This window comes from Schistocerca piceifrons, chromosome 4, assembly GCF_021461385.2.
Source record: "Schistocerca piceifrons isolate TAMUIC-IGC-003096 chromosome 4, iqSchPice1.1, whole genome shotgun sequence".
In the NCBI taxonomy this organism is placed as follows: Eukaryota; Metazoa; Arthropoda; class Insecta; order Orthoptera; family Acrididae; genus Schistocerca; species Schistocerca piceifrons.
In genome coordinates, this window is record NC_060141.1 from 319,788,959 (window position 1) to 319,816,621 (window position 27,663).

The following is a 27,663-nucleotide window of genomic DNA, read 5'->3' on the forward strand; positions in this document are numbered from 1 at the left end:
ACTGTGTTATGCACTGTGTTACAGGGGAAACATCTACCAGCACCATTGAATACAACAGTAGCACGATTGTGGCCTATCGAGACTATGATTTATTGTCCTGCAACACTGCTACTCGTATTGACTGGTACTCCACGACTGCCATGAAGATATGGACTTGATGGGTTCAGGTGGAGCATACTCATTGTTACACAGGATTTCAACAGCTCACATGACTAGCAATCAAGAGGACACATATACTAGTTACTCAACTGTGCAGAATTGTACAGCCACATCAAATACCCTGAGCCAGGAAATGGTTTCGTTTTCAGCAAGGCAAGCAGCCAGGCAGACAGTGCAACAATGTATGCACAGTGAGCATTGTAGTGGCTTCCCTCAGAACAGCATCAGAGAGAGGCCTGATAACAGTAGTGTGCCCAACGACTTGCAGGAGTGTCACTAGAGTCTTTTCATTGAGTTCCAGTTCTGTATACAAAGAACAAATGCTGCCAAGATTGCATTCATCACCACCATACAGTCCCAGCAAATGGCTTAAGGGTATGGGGTGCTGTTGGGTACACAATACGATCACCTCTCGTTTTCACAGTTGCTAATTTAGGCAGCACCCTTTACATTTCCAAAATTCCAACAGCTGTGCTCTACCTCAAGGTCACTGTGATGTTATCTTTTGACAAGATTATGCAATACTTTATGCTGCCCCTGCTGCCCTGACTTGCCTCGATACAGAAGTTGTCAGACTGTTGCCCTGGGAAAAACAGTCTCCAGATCTCAAACACATTGAAAACATCTGAGCATGAGTTGCTGAGGGACTGGGTGGCACCACTATGACTGACGAACTCTGACAGAGAGTTGAAGTAAATGTACCAGTAAGTATCATTCATGCTCAGTTCAACTAAATGCCTCACCGGTCAACAACTACTGTTGCTACTAGAGATGGCAGCTCTGTGCACTAAATTTTTCATCCTGTGTATCGCCCGGTCAACTACCAATTTAATCACATAATCTTCCTGCTATACTGTACATCGATAAGAGGTAAAATTTTGTTATTTAATAACATTCCTGGTGTTGCAATGTTAATAGCTAACAGTGTATAAGAATCTGTGGTGGTAGGAATCCACTTCTGTGTAGCCGAGATAACTGTATGACACACTAGAGGACCATCAACACACACTAGTCGCAATGACAAGTAATACTTCTACATCATTTAATAATAATATTTTGCAAAACAGCGAGTACATTCAATTGAATGTTTCCAGAATGAGATTTTGATTCTGCAGCAGAGTGTGCGCTGATATGAAACTTCCTGGCAGATTAAAACTGTGTGCCGGACTGAGGACCTTTGCCTTTTGTGGGCAAGTGCCCTACCATCTGAGCTACCCAAGCACAACTCACGCCCCGTACTCATGGAGCTTGGGTAGCTCAGATGGTAGAGCACTTGCCTGCGAAAGGTAAAGGTCCAGAGTTTGAGTCTCAGTCCAGCACACAGTTTTAATCTGCCAGGAAGTTTCAATTGAATGTTGTTCTCGGTTGGAATACAGTAAGTCTGCATTAAGTATTAAATATGAATGCTACTTACCTCTGCTCTAAGGAGCGCAAGTCGTCCTGCTATACCACCGTCTTGCACCCTTGTCTCACCAGCCAGATCTCCGCGTAACCTGTCCAAAGCTCGTTGCAGTGCTCCTTTTTCTCTGAAACAGAAAAAAAATTCTCTACATAATGAATGGAACTATGGTACATTGATTTATTTGCTTTAGTTTCAAACTCCTATTTTTCTCTTTAGTGGACTTCCACCATTCAAAAACTATCATGCAACACCGCTTAATATGAAAATTATTGTGCAATTGTTCCTCTTTATAGAAGATATACAAAATTAAGAAATAGGCTTGTTGTTCACAGTGACACATAACATCATTAATGCCAATACGTTTACCAAGGGAATTAAACAGACTCGATACATACACTTGTAAAAGTGTACACAATTTAATCAAACAATGGAAAATCCAGGACAGAATGTAACAATATAATGAAAAGGAAAAAGACTGTCACAAATAAAGCTTTTGGTGCATAAGGCATTTGTCAAAAATAGACGACACGCACGCACGCACGCACACACACACACACACACACACACACAAAAAAGCAATTTACATACACATGACTGCAGTCTCGGGCAACAGTACCCACACTCAGTCTTTTTGCTGTGCCTATCTGCTTCTCAACACCTCTGCTATATGGTGAGTGTACACAATTTAATAAGCATATCTTTGCACTGATATAATCTAAGCCAGAAGTGGACCATACTTCCTGGAAGTCTGGACTGACATGCAGGTATTTTTTTAAGGGTGATGTTCTTTGTGTTCTAGTACTGAATCTCTGTTCCTGGAGAAAACACTATACAGTTTTTGAGTCAACAGTCTTCTGACTGGTTTGATGCAACCCACCACGAATTCCTCTCCTGTGCCAACTCTTCATCTCAGCGTGGCATTCGCAACCTACATCCTGAAATATTTGCTGGATGAATTCCAATCTCTGACTTCCTCTACCGACTTCCTGTAGTACCATGGAAGTTATTCCATGATGTCTTAACAGATGTTCTAGCGTCATCTTTGCTCTGTCCGTCATGAGTTATTTTGACACTTAGATAGCAGTATTCCCGAACTTCATCTACTTCGTGATCACCAATCCTGATGTTAAGTTTCTCGCTGTTCTTATATAACATTAAGGTGATGTAATCCTCCACTTTTGGAAATATTCAGAACAACTTCACAAATAGAAAATGAAGACAGAAAAACAGGTCACTTGAATGATACTCTTGGTTATACTCATACAGTTGTTTGTCTCTGTAGGTGACTGGGAATGCTCAGCGTACAACCGCTGACACTACCATAGATTTTCCTTCATGGAAGAGGTCGACTAAAGAAGTGGGGGGAGAGGGGGGGGGGGTATTAGAAATCGGTGAACCATTTGTAGCAAAGCAAAATAATGTTTCACTTTTAGTGAAGGAAATGAAAGCAAGAAAATGAAAATATGTGATCTATCTAGCAACGTAACTACACATTTGCAGTTTTGTGGTATGATCACCCATCACAAAATGTAAGACCTGTCTTGGCTTCCTTCACCTAACATTTCAGGAAGCATTAAATTCAATGGCTACTGGTAAGTTGATGTTTGCCATCATAAACAGGAAATTCCTGGAAAGCAAAGTGGATCACAGTGAAAGTAAAATAACTAAGAAATGTCATAAAATTTGTGAATGGCCAGGGAATTTACTTGGAATACAGGGATCCAGAAAGAAAAGGAACTTGAAATAAATCTACACCTACAATCCAATAGACAGCACAAAGTGAACCAAAATGGCACATAATGAAAAGAAAGAGGTGTTTGAAAAGGGCGTGAGACAAGATTGTAGTCTATCCCTAGCGTTATTCCAACTGTACCCTGATCAAGCAGTAAAGGATACCAAAGAAAATTTTGGAGTAGGAATTAAAGTTCAGGGACAAGAAATAAAAACTTTGAGATCTGCCAATGACATTGTAATTCTGTCAGAGACCATGAAGTACTTGGAAGAACAGTTCAAAAGAATGGCAGTGTCTTGAAAGGATATAAGATGAACATCAACAAAAGCCAAATAAGGATAATAAACTGTAGTTCAATTAAATCTGATGATGCTGAGTGAATTACATTTGGAAAGCAGACACTTAAAGCAGTAGACGAGTTTTGCTATTTGGGCAGCAAAATAACTGATGAAAGCCAAAGTAAAGATGATATAAAATGACGAATGGCAAAGGCTAGAAAAATGCTTCTGAATTTGTTAACACTGAATACAAACTTAAGTGTTGGTTGGTGGATTAGCTTGGGGGAGGGGACCAAACGACAAGGTCATCAGCCCCATTGGATTAAGGAAGGATGAGGAAGGAAGTCGGTAGTGTCCTTTCAAAGGAACCATCCAGGCATTTGCCTGGACCGATTTGGGAAATCACGCAAAACCTAAATCGAGATGGCCAGACATGGGTTTGAACTGTCATTGTCCTGTATGCGAGTCCATTGTGCTAACAGACATAAGTGTCAGGAAGCCCTTTCTGGAGCTATTTATGTGGAGTTTAGCCATGTATGGAAGTGAAACGTGAATGATTAACAGTTCAGACATGAAGAGGGTAGAAGCTTTTGAAATGTGGTGTTACAGAAGAATGCTGAAGATTAGATGGATAGATCATGTAACTAATTAGGAACTATTGAATAGAATTGGGGAGATAAGAAATTTGCAGCACAACCTGACTAAAAGAATGGATTGCTTGACAGGACACATTCTGAGACATCAAAGGATTGCCAATTTCGTACTGGAGGGAAGTGTGGGGGATAACAATCACAAAGGAAGACCAAGAGTTGAAAACAGTAAGCAGATTTAGAAGGATGTAAGTTGTAGCAGTTATTCAGAAATAAAGAGGCTTGCACAGGATGGAGTAGCATGGAGAGCTACATCAAATAAATATTCGGACCGAAGACCACAACAACGAACAATTGTCATTTCACCTTCTTTCTAATCTATTTGAAAATGGTGTGCAAGAATAAATGTCAGTGCTTAATCAACTAAGCATGACTTACTTACAGTCATTGTCAACATATGTGAGAAAGAGTAGTATATATCGAACTTGTCTTGGATTATGTGTTCTCTTTACATTTATACCTCTCCTGAAGTGTTGCTCGCTGGAGACTGTTGGCCATTTATATGATGCTCTTGTACTGAGTAAATAAATCTGTGGTAAATTATGCATTTCTCCTTTGAATTTTCCCTATTTCTCCTATTAATTCAACTAATAAATACTGACCCAGATATGAAAAGACCAAAGTTCTTGTAAGTGGATTAATTAGAGTTTTTCACAACTCTTCCAATGAATATCTATTTAGTAAAGGCTTCACAAACTAGAATATGTGGTTGCTCTACCTTAAATTACTGTGCACTGGTGCTTCTAAATACTTGACTGCAGTTATGTCACATATTGTCACCTATGTATGTATACTACATAACATCTGATCTTTTTGAGGGTGAGCAAGAAGTCTTTGAGCCACCAAGATGGCGCCGATAGGAAAGTGTAGTAATACTTCGCTCTCGTCAAAAACAAACAGTTTTTCGTGTAGAGACTGTGAAAAGCGAGTGATGAAGGGTATATTTTGTGTGTCAAGTGCAATTACTGGTTGCACAAAAAATGCATGAAAGTGAACCTAAAATTCATCAGTGGTGATATTCCATGGACATGCTATGTCTGTTTACGAGTCGAAAAACCTGATCTTGTAAGTACAGTGGACTCAAAAAATGAATTTATAAGGTTGCTGCAAAAGGACATTGAGGCATTAAATACCAAAATAATGACTATAAAAAAAAAAAGATAGATTAATATGGGAAAAACAGGCCTATGCATGTGAAATGGGAATTGAAGAAGATACAAAAAATAAAATTATAAAGAAGCTACATAAGGATACTGCAGCATTGAAAACTAAATTACTGACTACAAAGAAAGAAAATGATACATTAACTCAAGAAAAACATTTTTGTGTGTGTGATATCCATCAAATGGAAATAAGCGAAACAGAATCCAGGGCTTCTGGAAAACACCAGCCAAGCATGAAACAAAACCTGCAAAATACACATGGTGTGCGAAATGTGATCAAAAACAATGTAGAAAACCCACCCACCCGACTATCTGTAAACAAATATAAATGGGAAACAGTGATCTACAAAAAGGACAAAAGTGGAAGTGCCGCAGCAAAACTGACTGAAAAAATGGACTTTCTTGTTGTTGGTGAGTCCATACTGAAAAATGTTACAGCTCCAGTCTGTGAAATTGATGTTCGTCCTGGAATCCGATTGCATCAGATCAGCAGACACTTTCAAAATATTCTAAATTTGAAACGAAGTGAAACTGAAAGCAGAAATGGTTTAAAAGTACAAATACGAAGGTGTGTTGGAACAAATTCCATCCAGAACAGCAGTGAGGAAGAAATGATCAGTGAAACACAGAACTTGATCGCTCAGCAAAAAATGTGTTTGCAAATTCAAAAACTGTTGTAGTGCAATTTTACACAGAAGGTCAGTAAGTGATACATACATAAATAAGATAAACATTGGAATCAGGGAACACTGCGACAAGCTGGGTGCAATTTTTGTAGACTCAAATAAATTTGTAAGTAGTAAGTGACTGGGAAAGGATGGGCTACACTTGAATAGGTTATGTTCAATGACTTTCAGCAAAATGATCGTAGACATCCGCAGAATCATTAAAAGCAAGGGAAACTGAAAACTTCCGAAAGTGGTCAGAAAGCAAAAGTGGTGATCCAAAATGGAAACTATAAACATAATAGAACAAGTGAGGCTCTTCAAATTATAAACAAACCCAAAAATTCTATTTTGATGCATCTAAATATAAACGGTTTAGCAGAAAAATGTCCAAATCTAGGTTACTCTAAAATTGATGAACTGTAAGTTATACTTTATGAACTGGCAAACATAAAGGTAGTCTGCATAAATGAACACTGGCTCACAAAAGAATGCGTAGACATTCTAAATAAAATTAGTAGTTTCAAACTTGCCAGCAGCTTTTGTAGAAAAAACAAATCTCGTGGAGGCTCCTGTATCCTACAGGGTGCCTCCTTAAACTTTAAAGTGAAAGAAGATTTTAGTTATGTAAATGAAGCATGTATTTTTGAAAGCTGCTGTGTAGAGCTGTGCGATTTAAATAGTGTGATAATATCAATTTACAGAATTCCCGGGAGTTCTGCTACTAAGTTGTTCTTAGAAAAATTTCAATATCTCTTAGTTAAACTTAAAAAAAGAAAGCAAGAAAAAGATTGTGATTGCAGGACACTTCAACTTAAATACATTAATTGAAAGCAGTGACATTGAAAAATTTCGTGATTTAATCCAAAAATCTGGTTTCAAGTTAAACTTTACTATGTGTGCTAGAGAAAACTTCCATTCAGCAACGTGTATAGGTAATATTATTACAAATTATCAGTTTGATGATACAAGGAAGTTTTGCCTAGATCTAGGGATATCTGATCACTCGGCTTTGTTTGTAGAGCTCCCCAAAACAGAGAAACTAAAATCTGAATCTTATATAAGAAGGAATTTTAGCAAAGAAAATTTAGAGTTATTTTGTGATAAGTGTTATAAGCTGGCCTTTAGACTACTGTGATTCAAGCAACAAAAAATTTGATAAATTTCTAAATTGTTTCTTGGGTGTATTCAATGAACTATTTCACCCAAAAACTTATCAAAATAGAGTAAGGAATAAGTGAAATTGGATTACACCAGGCATAAAAATTTCAAGTGCCAGAAAAAGACAGCTGCACAATAAGCTCAAAGTAAATAGAACCCCAAATTTTGTGACTTTTGTTAAGTGCTATAAGGCTACATTCAAAAAAGTGATACTGGCAAATAGTATATTCATAAACAAAGAAAGAAATAAAACAAAGGCAGTCTGGTCTGTTGTGAAATCAGAGTCAATGTTAAAAGTCAAGAAATTTCTCAAATTAGGTTTCAGGATGATACTATTGTAAATCTTGTTCAAATGTCAAACTGCTTAATGATTTCTTTGTCAATATAGCAAAATCTGATGTAGACTTGATAGCCCATCAGGACAATGTTATCTTCAGGCAGAGAGATGACATACAAAACATTTGTTTTAGAAAAACTTAGAAAAATCACTCAGAAAGATGTGGAAGACACAATATTATCATTAAAAAACAAAACTTCAGATGGATGGGATGGAATACCTTCCATGGTAATCAAGGTGGCATGCCACATTATTTCACACTCACTGACTTATTGTAAACCAGTCCTTTGAACATGGGTTGTAGTGCTTCAAGAATTTCTGCGTAAATTCTAGAACCACTCATCCTTCTACCATCTCAAACACACGATATTTTAAATACAAGTGGTAGAGTGGAAGTGCATCTACTGTGCCACTTGTTTCTGTGTGCAGGTTGGAAGTTTGTTATGAGAAGACTGTAAGAGTGGCGGTCCACCGACGACGACAAGTGTTTGCCGCTAGCACTACAGATGCTGTGTGAAAGAACACAGAGTAGTTATATGCTATTCTTTGCTGTGTTAGTGAATTGTGATTATTATAAAAAAGAAAAACGAACAATTGAATACAGACTTTTAACTTAATTCAAGTCTTAGTTCTGAACAAGGCAAGACGCATGTGATATTAACAAATTATTTGGTTGTCAAGCCAATGCAATTATGAAAGTGTTTAACTGAGTCTAATGTTTGATGACTAAGTTGATTTGCAGAAGTTTAAATGATTGTACGAGAAGTGGTAAAGTTGTTTCCTGTGAAAGTTAAAAATATATCATAGTTGAACTGAAAGTATTCTGAGAGTACCCAATTATTTCAAGAGTAGAGAAATAGTCAAATAAATTCCTATAACCAGCAATTGTCTTCGGAGAAGAAGCTTTTGGGAGATCCAGAGATCCAGAGAAGAGGACTGGCTACACATATCACAGAAGTCAACTAGTGAGAGTGAGGAGTGAATTGTAAATGCAATCCAGTTTTGCACCACTTCTTGTGTTGTCAAAATGTTAGGACATGGTGACCTAAGGGACAGGACTTGAAGAAAATGGGAATTTCAAGACGGAAACGGGAAGAAGATATTTTGAGTTGCCACAGCGACCACGCATAACAAGATAAAAGAACTGTTTCGAGTAACTGGATTGAGTCCAAGGAACCAAATGGAAGAAATTTGCAAATGCAACACAGTAAAAGATAGGAAACTACTGGCCTATCTCCCTCCTTTCTGTTTTTTCTAAAATATTTGAAAAACTTGTGGCAAAACAACTAGAAAATTTCCTTACAGTAAATGACATTATTTTTAAAAATCAGTTTGGTTTTCAAAGAGGAAAGAGCACTATAAATGCCATCAGAGAATTTACAGTAAAAATAAGCTCATCACAAGACCAGGGTACGAAAGTCTCAGGAATATTCTGTGATCTAACAAAAGCCTTTACTTGGTGAAACTCTCATTATTAATTCACAAAATGAAGAGCTATGGGATCGAAGATACTGCATTACAGTGGTTCAACTTTTATCTGACAGAAAGGAGACAAAGAGTTATTTTAACATCAAATTCAGTTAAATACCACTCCGAATGGAAAATAATTTCCCAAGGTGTTCTGCAGGGTTCAATACTGGGTCCTTGCCTTTTCTTGACGTATATAAATGATTTACCATTAAATATTGATGCTCATTCAGTCTTGTTTGCAGATGAAACATCAGTCCTGATAGAAAATGAGACAACAGAAAAGATTACAGATAGTATAGAAAATGTTCTGGGCAAACTGCAATCCTGGTTCCATAAAAATGGACCAAAGCTAAATGTCACTAACACCCAGATGATGCATTTTGTCTCTAAATCGTCACCAATATGTCCTGTGCAAATAGCTCATAATAATCAACTGATGACAGAAGTGAGCCATGTGAAATTGTTGGGCCTAAACCTTGATAAAAGTTTAAACTGGAAGACACATATAGACTTCCTGGCAAATTAAATTCTCTAGCTTTTGCAATGTTTATTTTATCTGCTTCCACTCATATGGACACAAGAAAGACAGTCTACCACAGTTACTTTGAATCTGTTATTTGGTATTGGATAATTTTCTGGGGAAACTCTAGAAGCAGTACAAGGCTACTAATTCTTCAGAAGAAAATCATTAGAAACGTGTGCTGCCCACAAAAATCAGTCATGTCACCCTTTGTTCAAGAAGTTAAAAATATTAACAATTACTTCAATTAATAGTAAATTTTTGAAATTTTTATTTTTGTATATAATAATCAATATAATCTTGAAAAGTTCCATTTTAAGCATAGCTATGGTACTTGTCAGAAGGAAAACTTCAAATTTCCTTCACATCACTTAAAGCTTTATACTCAGACACCACTGTACATGTGACTAAAAATATACAACAAATTAAAAGGAAGAAACATATTAACAATGGACCTTGGTTCACTGAAAAGTTTACTCCAAAATATTTTAATAGAGAAATGTTACTACATCATTGAAGAATTCATGGAAGACATTCTGACACTATGAACAATAAAAATCTATAGCTAATATTGCAGTGTTATTTGTGTACAACAAATGAAATTGGTAAACTGCTAATTTATAGTAAATATTGTAGTGTTGTATTTATTGGCATTATTCTTGAAATAGTGTAAAAAGAATTTCTGTAAATCATTAGACATTGTATTTTTGCTAAACTTGACGTGTCTCATGTATAACATATCATACGATCTGTATGTTATCTACCATATGCTCATTGCTATTTTATCATCTTGTGTTGCTTCTCAAATGAGGGTTATAAAGCAACGTCCCTCTTATTTTCACTAGCTTCTGTCTCACTTCAGTTTCATATTCCTGAGTGGCTTTTTACTCTCTCTATTGGTTCGTTTCCTTGTCTTTATGTATCTAAGATCAATTTCTAAATTACAGATCTTCTGTATTCTTATTTATCTAACATCGATTTCTAAATTACAGATCTTCTATATTCTTCTTGTGTGCCCCACTGTTGCATCAAATTCATTGCTGTTGTATGGATAACAACTGGTTTGTCTTGCAACATCTTTATACTGTTAGTTTCTTTGGAGATCTGTAACTCGCGATCACAGAACAAAGCAGGTGTGACTTACTACGTGTTCATTAAAGAGCTCTACTGAATAAAGGCAAACTATACTTAGGATATAATGTTCGTATTTTGGCATTGCTGAAACATATGAAACAATACAGATATTGTATTTTTCTGAATGAAATGACTATGACACAGTTTTCAGGAAAATACGTTTGGTTGAAGAATGTGAGTGATTAAAGTGTTATCAATATTTCTGATATTATGGCTAACTGAAAAAAATCTCAAATGTACAAAGTTCATAATATTTTTAGTTACTTACTCTCTCTCAATCTGTATAGTCTTTGAAGCCTCATCTAATCTAAGCTGTAGCATAGACATCTTCTGCAACATGCAGTCATGATCACGATCCAGATCTTCTCCACCATCTGCTGCAGGGTCACGTGGTCCTAGGGCTGCTGTGGGGTCCATATCACCCAAGGCTGCATCAGATGCTGACAATCCTGTTGATACAGCTGCTGGATCTTGAGCATCTCCATCAACTGCATTTTCACGCCCCACCACTCCTGCATGGCACAGTTCTGTAGTGTGCCGAGGAAGAACATACTCCTCTGCTTCATGGTCATCGGCTGGTTTTGAGAAATACAGAAATATAAAACAAAGGTTTAATGCTAGGCACAAATTAACAACTGTGAAACCCATAATCTGAAACAGGATACACTCAAATAAATCTGACAGTGCAGCATCTGAAGCAGAATACGAACAACAGAATGAGTAAAGCCAACAAACTTTTTCTCTTGGTCCCCCTGCTCACAAGATTAAAGGTGAGGGCATTTTTGAATTGGTAGGAAGGGAAAAGGGATGATGGTAGAATGAGATCTCTTGGAAAATATAGTGGAAGAGAACTAGCATTAGAACAAAGAGAAGTATGAAGCCTTCGGAAGAGGGAATGTTTGAAAGGGCAGGAAATGGGAACAAGGGTAGACATAGGAATACAACAAGCAATAGCAGAAGCTACGGCCAAGAGAATTGAAGTGATAAGTTGAGAAATGGCCACTAATGTCAACCATGTTGAGCTATATCTGGATACATATTCCGCAAACCACCACACACTGAATGGTGGAGGTACACCATACCAATATTATTTACTTTCATTCCTAATCCATTTGATATTGAGCAAGGGAAAAAAGGATGACTAAATGCCTCTGTAGGCATCCTAATCTCTCTCTTCTTTTTCTCACAAACCCTTCATGAGATATGCAGTAGTTACACACTTCTTCAAATACATGTGTTCCAAGTTAACCCGACAAGATTTCAAGAGAACTGTGGTTTCATGAGAACTGTCATCTTTCTTCCAATGATCCCCATTTAAGTTCCCTGAGCATTTCTCTTACACTTCTGTATGGGATGTACCGACCTGTTAAGATCCTAGCAGTGCACCTCGGAATTAATTTAATGCCAACTGTCATGATTAGGGCTCCAAACACTGGATAAATATTCTAGAAGTGGATGCACTAGCACCTTGTGTGTGATTTTCTTTATACACACAACACATTCTTGGAAACCTTCCAACAAATCCATTCCATTTGCCTTCCCTAATAATGATTTTACATGACCATCCCATTTTATATCACTTCTTAGTATTACCTATAAATTCTTAGATGATGTGGCAGGCTCAATCTGTCTCACAAATCTCATAACCATAAAGTTCTTTCTCTTTGTCACAGGAATTATCCTACATTTGTCTACAGTTGAAGGGGGCTATCATTCATTGCACAAAGCGGAAATTTGTGTCTAAGTCTTTTTGCAATTCCTCAAGATTGTCCAACGGCAGTAATTTCCTGTGCACATCTGCATCGTCAACAAACAATTTTGTAGTACTGCTGATCTTATCTGACAAATTGTTTATGTTTACGGAAAATACTGGAGGTCCCACTACTCTTCCTTGGTATACAACAGACATTACTATTGTACCATCTGATAAACAGCACTGTGTTCTATTAGTCAAAGATTCCCCAAGCTAATCTCATATAGGCAGATATACTCTGTATGATTATACTGGTCACTGGATGATAATGGGATATAAGTCAAATGCCTCTGGAATCTAGCAAGATAGAACCTACAAGTCTACCTCTCTCTGTTGCTTGCAAGATGTGTATGAATAAAAACAAGTTGTATTTTACATGAGTGGTTGCTCTTGAATCCGTGCTAGTTCTTTGAGATGAGTTAGTTTTCCTACAGGAACATTAAAATGTTTGCGCTAAGAATACGCTCTAGGATTTTGCAACAAATGGGCATCACTGGTATGGTCTGTATACTTCAAACAACAAACTGATTGACAACGAAGCACGGAAGGGGCAATGTTGGCAGTTCGGATTGGCTGACGTACACAATGGCAGCAATAGCTGTGCACTTCAGTTCTGTCTACTTCACATTCCCCCGTCTATGAGTTTAGTTGGCTTAGACTTACCAATTTCCTGCTAACTTTACAACTAATTTCCTACATTCTGTCTCATAAAATAAACATCTCATAAAATAAACATGCTATATAGATAAGCAACATAAAGAAGGAAAAAAAACACACATTGTTACATTACTGTTCTAAAGTGTTGCCTGCAATTGACTGTGGTAACCAGCATTTGAGATACAGGAGGGATATGACAATGCTGAACAGAACAGAAGGTGTGACCAAACACATTCCTTGATTGGTTGTTGCTATGATACATGTCCTTTAAACAAATACTGTCAATCAATTTGTTATTATGATCCAGGTATAATTCTGTGCATCCGGTCTATTATCCTTTTCGTAGGAGTAATCTGTACTCTTACAGCCATATAGGATTAATCACTGAGCAATGGACTCGCGACAAATATAATCTGGGAAAGGCCTAGTGCATTATTTGCTTGAAGTAGTGTTAATTGCTATGTCTCTCACTGGTGAGTTTGCGCAGCAGTCAAACACTGGTATGGTGGTAGTCTCATGCTTGAATACATTTTGAAATTCAAATTCACATGCTGATGATTATAATGAATGATTATTACACATCTATCCCTACACTGCATTTTCAGTTATAGGGAATGCTGTCATGTGTGTTAAGTGCAGTATGGGAATGGTTAATGAAATTTAAAACACTGAGTTGTCATGATGTTAAAAGTAAGATCACAGCAAAAAAAAACTGCAAGCTAATAAATGTTCTTTATATAACAGAAATACCCGGATGGAGCAATACGTAAAAGAGGGAGAGGCAATGACTCGGCTATAACAGATTGATGCGTAGAGCACAGTAACACGTAACAAAAAACATCATTCACACTAGCTTTCAAGCACTGGCTCTTTTTCCAGCAATAGTACACAAATTCCTGCACAAAACCTCACACACACACACACACACACACACACACACACACACAAAATCCTGTGAGCACAGAACTGGATATCTAATATCTTCTGGGATATAAATGGAAAGCTATTTTATCACTTAGTCAGATGCTTGACTGAGTCATCAATTTTACACTTAACCATAGTTTGATTGTGGTTGACAATACCAGTACCTAAAATTGTATCAACATGACAATGATACTACAACAAAATATCAATACAGACAGTACTGTGAGGTAGTGGTTGCTCGAGTACTTTAAAGCTTTTCTCGAATGCAAAATGAGTTATTTAAAATGCAACACAAAAATAAAGAAGTTTTCAGAGACCAACTTGGGTGTAATGTCAACTATAAATATAAGGAATTAATGACAAATATTTAAACTGCAAACAAAACACTGGCCTTGACAAATTTTATGATCCCCATATATGCAACTATCACAGTACATCATTGCAAGTATTTTAAGGACAAAAGCCCTCATTACAAAAAAAAAAATCCTAATATAAAAGCACTCAATGTAATTACAAGGCTAAATACTGAAACTACACCATATTCTTACGAACCAAATCAAGTACAAAATCAATCCTCAAAGGACATTTCAAAGTTATAGATAGATACTTACTTAATGTCACTGGTATCGATATATCACAGTCTTCGCATTGTATATATATTTCACAATAGCATTTGCGATTCATGTATGCTATGATACTTACTGCTAACCTTTTAAGTCTCATTAAACTAGTAGTGAAAGGTAAATACTTTCCTAGACACCATTTGATACTTCCAATACTGATCCTTTGAAACTTTTTATAATGATATAAAATTAATGAAAACTTGGTGTCAATACTGATAAAATAGGTATTGAAATGTAAGTATTGATACCTACTAATACCAGTAATATTGAGATGTATCTAAGTGAATGTCTGCCTTTACTCATTACATTGTTCTTACACTGACAATCATTTTAAGAGGGAAAAAACAGCTAAAAGTCTTATACAGAGTTGCCATAAAAATGGTAGCGGTAGTGTACATTAATTTAGTTCTGCTGTTTTCTCAATGGAGATGTGAAGTTTTGACTTTTACCAATAATTTCATACTTGACACAAATTACATATTTATACACACTTGACATTACAATCAACAGACTTCTTCCTCCAGCAAACAACATCCAACAACTGCATGACTACTCTGCAATCCACAGTGTCTGGTAGATGGACTCTTTAAATGAAAGCATGAAAGTTTGTCATTGCAATAACAGACAGTGAAGCACTCATAAAACAATAAAGACAATACTCAATGATATTAACAACAAACTCCAAAAATACAGATAATTCACAGCTGCTAGAAGTTCAAATAATTCTTTTGAAGAAATTTTATTAATGGTAAGATAATTCTTGGCACTGCTCAATTTCAAATCAGGGTAGTAGAATATCATTGTCACTTGACACAGATATAAAATCACTTAACCATGGAAACAGAAATGTATGTTTGAAGTAATTGGTAAAATCTGGAAAATTACAATACCTGGCAAATTACTATTTGGTGCCCATGCACTGCCCGATTTCCCTGCTCCCTTCAGTAGTAACATGTGTGCTTGTTCTAACTCTTGCCTTAGCCGCTCATTTTCTGTTTCTAGTTCTTGGCGCTCCCTCCTGCAGGTTCCAGCATCTTTCATTGCTGCTTCTAGTCGTATCCTCAACTGTTTCGATTCTTCTCTGGCTTTGTTACGTTCATTACGTACCTGAACATCATAACATAAGAAAATTACTGCAAAAACAAGACCCATATATTGTACAAAATGACATATGCCTAATATGTTCTTGTAAGTCATTCTGATATGAGCCTTTCCTGACATAATGACAAAATTGTGAAATAGCACAACAGTGATAAAAAATACTACAGAATGGAGTAATTAATATAATCAAAGCACGATTTCACTACAGAAAACTGTAAACACACAAAGACAGACAAAAATTGCAAGAGGTAGAATTCTACTACTGCCAGCAGATACAATTAAAAAGAGAAAAAACTATTACCCAGCTTTCGGAACTGTTAGCACTTTCTTCAGGGTAGGTTACTCAGATTTCATGTCGAGAGGGAACCAACTCTAAATTGAAATGAGCGGAGATGGCAATAGGACTTAATGAGATTAAGAAGAATTGAAATGAGATGTGGAAAGAATAGTGCAAATAAGCAATGAGAAGAAAGTAGAAAAAGAGTAAAAAATAACATTATGAGGAGGAAAGCTGCTACTCACCATATAGCGGAGATGCTGAGTCGCAGATAGGCACAACAAAAATACTCTCACAATTAAAACTTTCAGTCATTAAGGCATTTGTCAGCAAAACACACACACACACACACACACACACACACACACACACAAGCGCGCGCGCGCACTCGCAAACACACAACTGCAGTCTGAGGCAACTGAAACCACACTCACAAAACAGTAAAAAAGATGTATGGAAGGTTGGAAATGAAGCAGAAACTGAGAAAGTAACGAAATACTACCAATGAAACAAGTGGGGATAGAAGGCAGAGAGGGTTCTTAGCAGAAGTTGAGTTCAGGATGGTGAAGGGAAGTGATAATATAGCTGGAGAGCATATTCCTAACACTGAGGAGATCATAAGTTTGATGCATGCACTCAGACCCCTGCAACCATCCTGTAGAGCAAGCTGAGTATACAAGCGTCCCTAAGGCAGACAGTTCTTCTGTGAAGATTCATAAGCTCAGTCAATTTTTCCTCTCACTCCTGTATACACTCATGCTCATAAATTAAGGATAATGCTGATACATGGTGAAACAGTGCTCTGGTGGGTGGTTTGTGGGTTTAAGTCACCTCGGGGTATGACTATGCAGTGCATTTGACCTGCGGTCATCGCACGGTGGCGCTGGCAGCAGTCCACAAACGCAGATATGTGTCAGTGCATGTCAGAGTACGGTGCAGCGAGTAAGTGCACAGACATTTTCAGATGTGCTAATGGTGACTGTGTGTTGAAAATGGCCCAAAGAACACATATTGATGACATTATGATGGGTAGAATACTAGGGCGACTAGAGGCTGGTCAAACACAGAAGGTCGTAGCATGGGCCCTCTGTGTGGCACAAAGTGTGATCTCAAGATTATGGGAACGATTCCAGCAGACAGGAAATGTGTCTAGGTGCTACAGTACGGGAAGACCACAGTGTACAACACCACAAGGAGACCGATATCTCACCATCAGTGCCCACCGACGGCCATGGAGTACTGCAGGTAGCCTTGCTCGGAACCCTACCACAGCCACTGGAACAGTTGTCTCCAGACACACAGTCTACAAATGACTGAACAGACATGGTTTATTCGCCCGGAGACCTGCAAGGTGCATTCCACTGGACCCTGGTCACAGGAGAGCCTGTAAAGCCTGGTGTCAAGAACACAGTACATGGTCATTGGAACAGTGGTCCCAGGCTATGTTCACGGATGAGACCAGGTATAGTCTGAACATTGATTCTCGCTGGGTTTTCATCTGGTGTGAACCAGGAACCAGATACCAATCCCTCAATGTCCTTGAAAGGGACCTGTATGGAGGTCGTGGTTTGATGGTGTGGGGTGGGATTATATGACTGGTGCACGTACATCCCTGCCTGTCTTTGACAGAGGAACTGTAACAGGTCAGGTGTATCGGGACATCATTTTGCACCAGTATGTCCACCTTTTCAGGGGTGCAGTGGGTCCCACGTTCCTCCTGATGGATGACAATGCACGGCCCCACCGAGTTGCCATCGTGGAGGAGTACCTTGAAACAGAAGATATCAGGAAAATGGAGTGGCCTACCTGTTCTCCACACCTAAACCCCATCTAGCACGTCTGGGATGCTCTCGGTTGACGTATCGTTGCACGTCTTCAAACCCCTACGACACTTCAGGAGCTCCGACAGGCACTGGTGCAAGAATGGGAGGCTATACCCCAGCAGCTGCTCAACCACCTGATCCAGAATACGCCAACCCATTTTGCGGCCTGTGTACGTGTGCATGGTGACCATATCCCATATTGATGTTGAGGTACATGCGCAGGAAACAGTGGCGTTTCGTAGCACATGTGTGTGGGGACGGTTTTCTCAATTTATCACCAATACTATGGACTTACAGATCTGTGTCATGTGTGTTCCCTATGTGCCTATGCTATTAGTGCCAGTTTTGTGTAGTGCCATGTTGTGTGGCACCACATTCTGTAATTATCCTTCAGTTATGAGCATGAGTGTACAATACCATGCAGTGGACACAGGTTAGTTAGTAAACAACATGTGTAGTTTCAAACGTTGCACTGCCTTTAATATTATAGCATTTAATAGCAGTGGAGGTGGGCTAAGTGATAGTGGAGATTTGCATGATGCAGGTTTTATATCAGAAATTATTGCATAGAGTAGGAACCAAGCGGCAAGGATAACAGACTGTGAATGTCATATGATTTCACAAGGATGTTACAGAGGTTAGGAGGGCAAATAAAGTGACCATGAGTGATATGGGAAGGACATCAGGGAGAGAAAACCACGTTTCAGGGATTAATGATAGTGCTTCCGAGTTTTTTGCAAGTGACACCCCTATTTGTCACATTCTCAACATCTGTTAGCATAAATGTTGAGGAGTTCGGTACTGGAGCAGATATGTTTACTACAGGGTCCTAGGTTGTAGGGAAGGGCGTGTTTAGTGTCAAAAGCGTGACAGCTGTCAGAATTCATCCCCTCACAATCTGAGATATTAATAATCTGCCTCTCCTTTCCAACCTCCCCAAACCTATCCTTCTTTCCTCCACAACGAATGACTAATAGTTCCAAAGCTAGGTAATAATTTTTCTTTAAATGTATCTATAAGCTGAATTGGAATTTTGCCTCTTGGAGGTAAGTACTGACCAGCCATTTTATATCTCTGTATTTTTGGGGCAATTCATAAGAATTATCACTTTGCTTGGGATTCACAGATTTAAAGAAAGCTTTTTAAATCAATTTTAACACAATTTATTCAAACAGGTCTTGAAAACAAAGCATGCATCCAACCGATTTTAATAAATAAAGAATATATACTGCAATTAACTTATCAGAACAGTAAATTCAGATTTAAAAATACATGAGATTCCACACTACAAAAAGTATTCAGCTGCCCCAGAAATCCATAATCTGAAATAAATCTGTTTTAATGGAAGTGCTGAGTTGCAGATAGACACGACAAAAGACTGTCACACAATATAAGGTTTCAGCCAGCAAGGCCTCTCTCTCTGTCTCTGTCTCTCTCTCTCTCTCTCTCTCTCTCTCTCACACACACACACACACACACACACACACACACAAATGCGCGCATGTAAATGCAACACACACACACATGACTTTGGCAGATTAGGCCACACTGGAAGCAACAGCAGCACTGCATGATGGGAGTGGCAACTGGGTGGGGGAAAAGAGAGCCGAAACACAGTCATGGACCTTTCTTTCCCGAAGCCTTAGCCCCACAGAAACCTTTTGCCCCACTCCCAAATTCAATCATGTAGGACTTGTTAAAGACCTTCTCTCTGTCCCTACAGTGGAAACACTTTTTCCCCACCAACCCTACAATCAGACTCGACCAAAGACCAATGATGAACCCTACCTGAGTCAGTTCACTCCTCCAGCCAACTGTGATCCACCCCCACTGCCCACAAATCACCCCCTATTAACTTTCCAGAATTTCTTAACCTCGACCTTGCCTCACCATCATTCCCCAAATCCCTCAACACACAAACTAACCTTACATTCACTGAAATAACTGGTCCTGACCTTATGATCTTACCTGCAGACAAAGGCTCTACCACCGTTGTTTTGAACAGCAAGGATTGCCTGGCAGAAGGACTCCACCAGCTGTCAGATACATCTACTTACAAACCTTGCCACAGTGACCCCATTCCAGAAATCCAGCAGGATCTCCAGTCTCTCATCAAATCCTTAGGCCTATCTCAGAACCTCTCCCTGGAGTCCATCTCTTTGCTCACCCCTACCACTTCCCGCACTCCTACCTTTTACATGTTTCCTAAAGTCCAAAAACCCAACAAGCCAGGACACTCCATTGTGCCCCCACTGAGAGAATCTCTGCTCTTGTAGACCGACACCTTCAGCCTATTACCCAGAACCTATGCTCTTATAAAAAATATACCAATCATTTCCTCCACCAACTCTCCACAGTTCCTGTTGCTTTACCACACTGCTTGTCACTGCTGATGCCACCTTCCTTTACGCTAACATCCCTAATGCCCATGGCCTTACCACTGTTGAACACTACCTTTCCCAATGCCCGATGAATTCCAAATTAACAACCTCCTTCCTAGTCACCACGATCAACTATATCTTCACCCACAATTACTTCTCCTTTAAAAGCATTACCTACAAACAAATCTGGGGCACAGCTATGAGCACCCACATGGCACCATCCTATGCTAACCTATTCATGGGCCATTTAGAGGAATCCTCCCTAAGCACTCAGAATCCTCTACTCCTCACCCGGCCCAGATTCACTGATGGCATCTTTGCAATCTGGATCGAGGGTGAGGACACTCTATCTACATTCCTCCAGAACCTCAACAGCCTCTTCACCATTTTCTTCACCTGGCCCTACTCAGCCCAACAAATTACCTTCCTAGATGTTGACCTCCACCTCAGTGATGGCTACATCAGTACCTATGTCCATATCAAACCTACTAACCATATACAATACCTCCCCACTTCAACAGCTGCCACCCATTCCATACCAAGAAGTCCCTTCCATACAGCCTAGCTACCTGTAATTGTCGCATCTGCAGTGGCAAGCAGTCCCTCTCAAAATATACCGAGGGTCTTATTGAGGCCTTCACAGACTGTAATTATCCTCCCAACCTTGTACAGAAATAGATCTCATGTGCCGTATCTTTCCAGTTTGACACAGCCTCTCAAAGTCTCACAGTCTGACAGGAGCATTCCCCTTGTAGCTCAGTACCACCCAGGACTAGAGCAACTGAATTACATTCACTGCCAGGGTATCGACGACCTCTCATCATGCCCTGAAATGAGAAATATCCTGCCCACTATCCTTCCCACCCCTCCCACAGTGGTATTCTGCTGTCCACCAAAACTACACGATATACTCGTCCATCTCTTCACAACCCTTGCTCCCAACCCCTTACCTCATGGTTCATATCCCTGTAACATGCCTAGATGCAAGAGCTGTTCCATACATCCTCCCACCACCACCTACTCCAATATGGTCACAAACATCACCCATCCCATCGAAGCCAGGGCTACCTGTGAAACCGACCATGTAATCTACAAGTTAAGCTGCAACCACTATGCTGCATTCTATGTGGGCATGACAACCAACAAGCTGGCTGTCTGCATGAATGGCCACCGACAAACTGTGGCCAATACAGAAGTGGACCACCATGTTGCTGAGCATGCTGCCCAACCCAACATCCTACATTTCAATGACTGCTTCACAGCCTGTGCCATGCAGATCCCTCTCACCAACACCAACTTTTCTGAACTGTGCAGATGGGAGCCCTCCATGCAATACATGCTATCGTCCTGTAACCCTCCAGGCCTCAACCTTTGTTAGTCATTTTTTCATCCATCCATCCCCTTCCCTGTTCCCATTCCAGCATTAAACAGCCCTTATTCCACCAACACATCCAGTCTTTTTACTTCTCTCGTTTTCTGCACCCCCCCCCCCCCCCCACAACCTCTCCCCTGTCCACTGTCTAACCTCCCGTCTGCAACTAGCTGGCCCTATGCACCTCGTCCTTGTGCACTCCGAAGCAGCACTTAACTGTCCGCCATCCCTACCCTGCTATCCCTCCCCCTCCCCGCCCCCACCCAGTTGCCACTCCCATCATGCACTGCTGCTGTTGCTTGCAGTGTGGCCTCAGCTGCCAGAGGCTGCAGTTGTGTGTGTGTGTGTGTGTGTGTGTGTGTCATCTATTTTTGCCAAGGCCTTTGTGGCCAAAAGCTTATATTTTGACAGTCTTTCTTTTCCACTGTTTTAATGGAAAACACCTGAAACTAGTTATGCTGATGACACTGTACTGTCTATTAACAGAGCTAGTCTGGACACAGGTCTAAGAATCGAAAATAAACTAATGTATAACTATAATAAAAATTTGAACAATTAACGACAAAGCCATAGTGCCAGCCTTCTTTTTTTTTTTTTTTGAATACCACTTCTGGATGGACAGCAAAAGAGATAAATGGAAGAGTAAAACAATATGTGGAGGACTTTTTGGTTATTTAAACAGAACTTTCAAAAATTTGTTCTGAATTTTCAAAATGATGTTCTCAATATATCCAAAATGAGTAATTTAAAAGTGTAAGTTCAAAAGACATGCACCCAGGAACTCATGAGGACACCCCTAGCTGCTACCGTCTCAGAAATGCTGTCCAACAACTTGGGTCAATACAGGTGGTTGCCTGCTGAAAAATGCTTTCACAGGTTGGTTGCTCATTGCCTGCACATGGTAAATTGTCAATGGAAACTATGTTTAACAGTCCAAAGATCAGACAAAGTGTCAGTCTATTTCAGTTCACAGAGGTGAGTCTTCGTAAATCAGTAATTATTCAGACCAGGGCAAAATGACACACCGACGATGGGTTGGTATGGCATACACGTTATGCAACCTGTATCTGGAAATAAATTGGTGAAACTTACTTAGTGTTTATGTATTTCTGTTCCTCAGGGAACTAACATCTATGTTGACCAAATAACTAGCAACTGATGGCCTCAGCCAAGAATAATAGATTATTGAAGTGGCGTCAGCATGTAACGAATTCTGGAAATCCTAGAGTCCTGAGGAGGTGCACCAAAGTGTGTACTTATATGGAGTGCCAAGTTCCTGCTACAAAGATGGCAAAATAGCGGACTGCACAAAACACAGCAACAACAGGCTGGACATAATCTGACACCGTAGAGACATCCAATGTTGGCATTCAGGCTGATCAGTCAAAATCTGGTTCCTGTGCTTGAGTGATTTGTTATCATACATCAGTCAAAATGGCAAAATCCAGTCAGAGTAATATGATCAATCTCCAAAATGTTATAAACAAATTACAAAGACAGATTCAGTAGGTGAAAACAGACAAAATTAAGTGATGCACGCTGACTGACTCAACCAAAGATAACTTGTGCACTGTTGGCCCAATAAAGAATTTATTGTTACTGTAATCAGTTCCACTGTTCAGCAGAAAATCTGATGAGGATGTGAAAGCCTTGTTTTGGAAACTCAAAGGGGCTGCCATATTAATTCTGATAAGTTAAAAAAAAAGCACAAGATATAGCTGAGCTCTCTTGTGTGAAATCAGACCATAATAATGAGTTCAAAAGATAGTTGTTCAGAGATTTAAACACAAGAATGCAATTAGATTCTACAGAAAGCATCTTTATAGTATGTGTATACAGCAGGATGAATCTATTAAGCAATAAGCCAACAGAGTCAAAACATTAACACTCAAACATACCAGCTGGTAGAAGACAATATTTAGAATCAAATTCATCTTTTTGAATTGGATCAGAGATGTGGACACATTCATCCATAGGTTGTAAGGAGCGAGGCAATCAGATTGACAAGATTTAAAATTTCTCAGGAAGCAGCAGACACAGCTGTTGGCTTTGTGGAAGCATTAAGACTGCCGAATGAAATTTGACAAGAGCAAAATGTATTCAACACAACTGTAAAATGTTACACATGTAACAAGCTTGATCACAACAGTAAGAACTGTAATGAAAAACCAATCCACTACAGTTGCAGGACACAGAATAAAATACTGAGCGACTGTCCACAAGAACAGAAAAATAATGCTAGCAACAGAAAATTTAGCTGATAGTGAAACGAGTACAAGGACATACAGGCCACCACACCACACAACCCCTGCCAGAGACAGTATTAGATACTGTTAGTTCCAGCAAAAATTAAATCTTAAAGATTGTGGAAGAAAAATCAGCCACTAAAAAATCAGGGAAGAAAAATCAGCCTACTTATTGACACAGGAGCAGAGACCTCACTAATGTGGTATTGCACAGATGAAAGGGTTAAACAATGGAAAGCTACATACCAATGTAGAAGCTGACAGAAATGTGTTTAGGCCAAGACAAATAGACAGTCAGAGAACATATAGTTTCAAGTAAGGAAACACACTAAAATGGTGTACTTGGATTTGATTTCTTGTCTGCTAACAGAAAAACAAAAGTTCAACTAGGCCGTGGTAACTATAACCTGTGGAATCATTTGTAAGTTCGTACTCAAAGGAACAGCAACATTGATGTCGTGGAACTAGCCCTCCTGTTCAACAAATCAGTTCAAAACCTCTGAGTTGATGTACAAATTGATAAGCTTCAGAAAAAGCTCCAGGGAGACAATGTGCACTGATGCTGAGACGGCAGGATGAAAAAAGGAACTTTTTTATTGGCTGAGCAGTTGGAGAAACAGGAACTATTCAACACTTCCAAAAACAAAAACTCACCAGCTGGCGCTCTGACTTTGTTGTTAATTTACTATTTTTAGTATAATTACACATTGGTTTGGTTTTGATTCTTAGACCTATGTCCAGACAATACAATGTCATCAGCATAACTAGTTTATGGTATTTTCCATTAAAATAAACAGTGGAAAATCCAGCCTGGACAACATTATGAAAAGAAAAGTTGCTACTCACCATATAGCGGAGATGCTGAGTCGCAGATAGGCACAAGAAAAAGACTGTCACTATATAAGCTTTTGGCACACACACACACACACACACACACACACACACACACACACACACACACAGAGAGAGAGCCTCTGACAGCTGAGGCTACACTGCGAGATGAGAAATCAAATGTAACTCATTATTCTAATAGTTGTGACTCTCTCCTGATATAAAAAGTGTGACAGAAGCAGAAATATTAATTTAAAATACCAAAACTTCAATGATTTCAAAAATGACATATGTACATAATTTCCACATTTTTACTGCTCTTCTTAAGATGTATCTTTATTCTAAGCTCCAAATGTTTCTAAATTATTTGTACCATAATTGTTTTCTCTTGTGAACAGTGATGTATAGCAGATTATCTACAATAACATAATGTGACTAAACTGGTGTCACTTCTGTAAACAATGCTCCTTTTGTTTTTGGCAAGTGATATCTACCTCCAGTGTTATACAAGTGCCAAGTACATCTTTGACAACTGAGAGACACATCAACCTGGAAGTACCCATGGAAAGGGCATCCTAGTAAGTTATTACAGGTGCTAAGAGATGGCACACATATACAACAATACATTTAGTTTTTCTAGTGACTTTTAAGACTTTAGATAACTGACTACTAACACAAATAAATCAAAATGTATAATTTTCATATTAATATTCCATACACTTGGTTTCAATATGTATGAATAGCAGTAGCTATAGAACTAATGATCTTATAATGCTAATTATTTCATCTAGATGATACTCTGTACCTCAGTTAATGAATTACACTAGATCGTCATGCATTTTATGAGGTTGGCTGTAATATAGATTATGAACAATCAACGAATATAAATTCATTTCTTGATTATTTAAATTTATAAGATAAATATTTAAGAATGAAGACTCAAAACGATATGTACATCATTCCCAGTTGTCTGATGGTGATGCCTTAAGCTCTGGAGTGCCCTCTCTCTACTCTATATAATTAGTGGCTGCTTAGCCATCAGCATCAGTTATAGTAACTGAGGCATCCACAGCGGGTCAGGCACCATCGCTGTCATCCAGATTGGTGATGATAAATCGTTTTAGAGTATACTTTTACAACACTGGCTTCTCTATATAATATAGAACTGTTACTTTTGTTATTACAGTGCAAATTCTGATGATGGCTCATAATTAAAAGGCCGAAACTGATCAGAAGTTAACATTAGCTATGATCAAGACTGCTTTTAAATAATTTTATCACAATACGATTGCTGTTCTCTGACAATGTTATATAAAATTATAGGCACAATGATGGCAGTTGGTGCAGTGAGCATATTACTGTAACCTATAGTTGGGAATAAACAGGTGGAGATCACTTACTGTTTACATATTCCTGCTCCTCATGGCCCCAGTGCCTATGTTGCCTAATACCTAGGATAGGGTGTCCTCAGTCGAGAGTAAGACATTACAAAATTCTGTTGTAAGACATGAAATTTTAGAGACAAAAGCATTTGAAAACATAAGTGTTTCACAATGAGGAATGGAGCGATACATGTTAGGAATAAGTAGGAGAGGCAGGAAAAATGAAGAGGAACAGACTGCACTGGAAGATAACTGTACTGGAAATGGGGGTGGGCAGGACCAGTAGCATAGTGACAGGATAGTAGATGGACCAAGTAAGTCCTTTTGGAGATACATAAATAAGGAGAAGATGATCTAATGGACGGCAGGTAGATCTCATTCGAAAACATGGAATCGTACAGCTAAAGACCGTAGAGCATAGTGAAGTCTGGATGGATTATGACTGAGGTTCCACAGTGCTGCCCGCCTGTCCTGCCATGCGGGTGACAGTAGCTACATGTTCTACTACAGGACTGAGCACTGTGGGCATAGGCATTAATATTGGTATCGCCATGAGAGCACTATGCACATACAGCTCGAGTTCTCTTACCGGTGAACAGAATTGAAGACTGCCAATAATACATGATCGACACCTGATGCTAGAGTTTATAGTCACATTAGTATTCATTGCTTATCATAATAATTATTGAAGTATGACAATGCAATAAATACTTATGACACAATATAACATGTGCATAGTATTTTCAGAAGTTTACCCCTAAGAGACCAATCTCGTGTTGCACAAAAGAGCCACTGAATGAACAGATTAGATTAGATTAGAGATTAGATTTTTAGCGGCGATTCCTCTCTCTCTCTCTCCTTTTTTTTTTTTTTTTTTTTTTTACTGTAAGCGGCGGTAGCGCGCACATAAGCGAGCCATGCCGCGAGCGGCGACAGGCCGTAAACACGCACTATCAGAATGCGACAAACAATTCATGACACAGTACAGTAACGCATTTTCAGCTTAGAGTGACGTAAACACCTATAACAAAGAAAACGGCACTTATCTGATCAAAGCAAAATAAGGAAATCGATTCAAACCAGACGAAGCACGTGAAAAAGGAAGGGTACCCGTATAAATACGGACGGGGCACCTGACGCATAGCAATGGCTACCTGGTATAGCGTAACTGCTAAGCTTACGACTCGAACCGAACTACTGTAGCTGTATCGTCATTCATTCGACCTAAATTGTGCCTCATATTACAATGGATCAACTTTGTTTCGATTTGGAGGTGCGGCCTAAAACTTTTCTCTCCCCTTGAATTTCGAGTCTCAAATTTCAGGTGCGGCTTAGATTCGGGAATTTTTTTTTCCTTTATTTCGAGTATCATTTTTCAGGTGCGGCTTAGATTCGAATGCGGCTTAGATTCGAGGAAATACGGTAAGCATTTTTACACAGTGATAACTTTTGACATATATGGCAACTCCTCCTCTCACCTTATTCTCTCTACTCATAGTTGCTTTTCCATATCAGACACAATGTGATGCTCAGACAGGCATAATATATCTATTACACTATCAGATTCAATGTCATCTAAACAAACCAGCTCATCTACTTTATTCTTCAATCCTGGAATATTT

The 27,663-nt window shown here is 38.9% G+C and overlaps 1 protein-coding gene across 4 annotated transcripts in view; it reads right to left on the reverse strand.

Moving 5' to 3' along the window:
* LOC124794693 (coiled-coil domain-containing protein 102A) overlaps window positions 1-27,663 on the reverse strand; it is a 158,581-nt gene that overhangs the window by 94,901 nt on the left and 36,017 nt on the right. For all 4 annotated transcript variants that reach the window (XR_007016597.1, XM_047258251.1, XM_047258254.1 and 1 more), the window contains 3 exons: window positions 15,519-15,735; window positions 10,940-11,246; window positions 1,574-1,685 (listed from right to left, as the gene is read on the reverse strand). Coding sequence is in view for 3 of the 4 variants with exons in the window: in XM_047258251.1 (XP_047114207.1) it covers window positions 1,574-1,685; window positions 10,940-11,246; window positions 15,519-15,735 (636 nt within the window). In the remaining variant the exon portion in view is untranslated. The remainder of the gene's footprint in view (window positions 1-1,573; window positions 1,686-10,939; window positions 11,247-15,518; window positions 15,736-27,663) is intronic.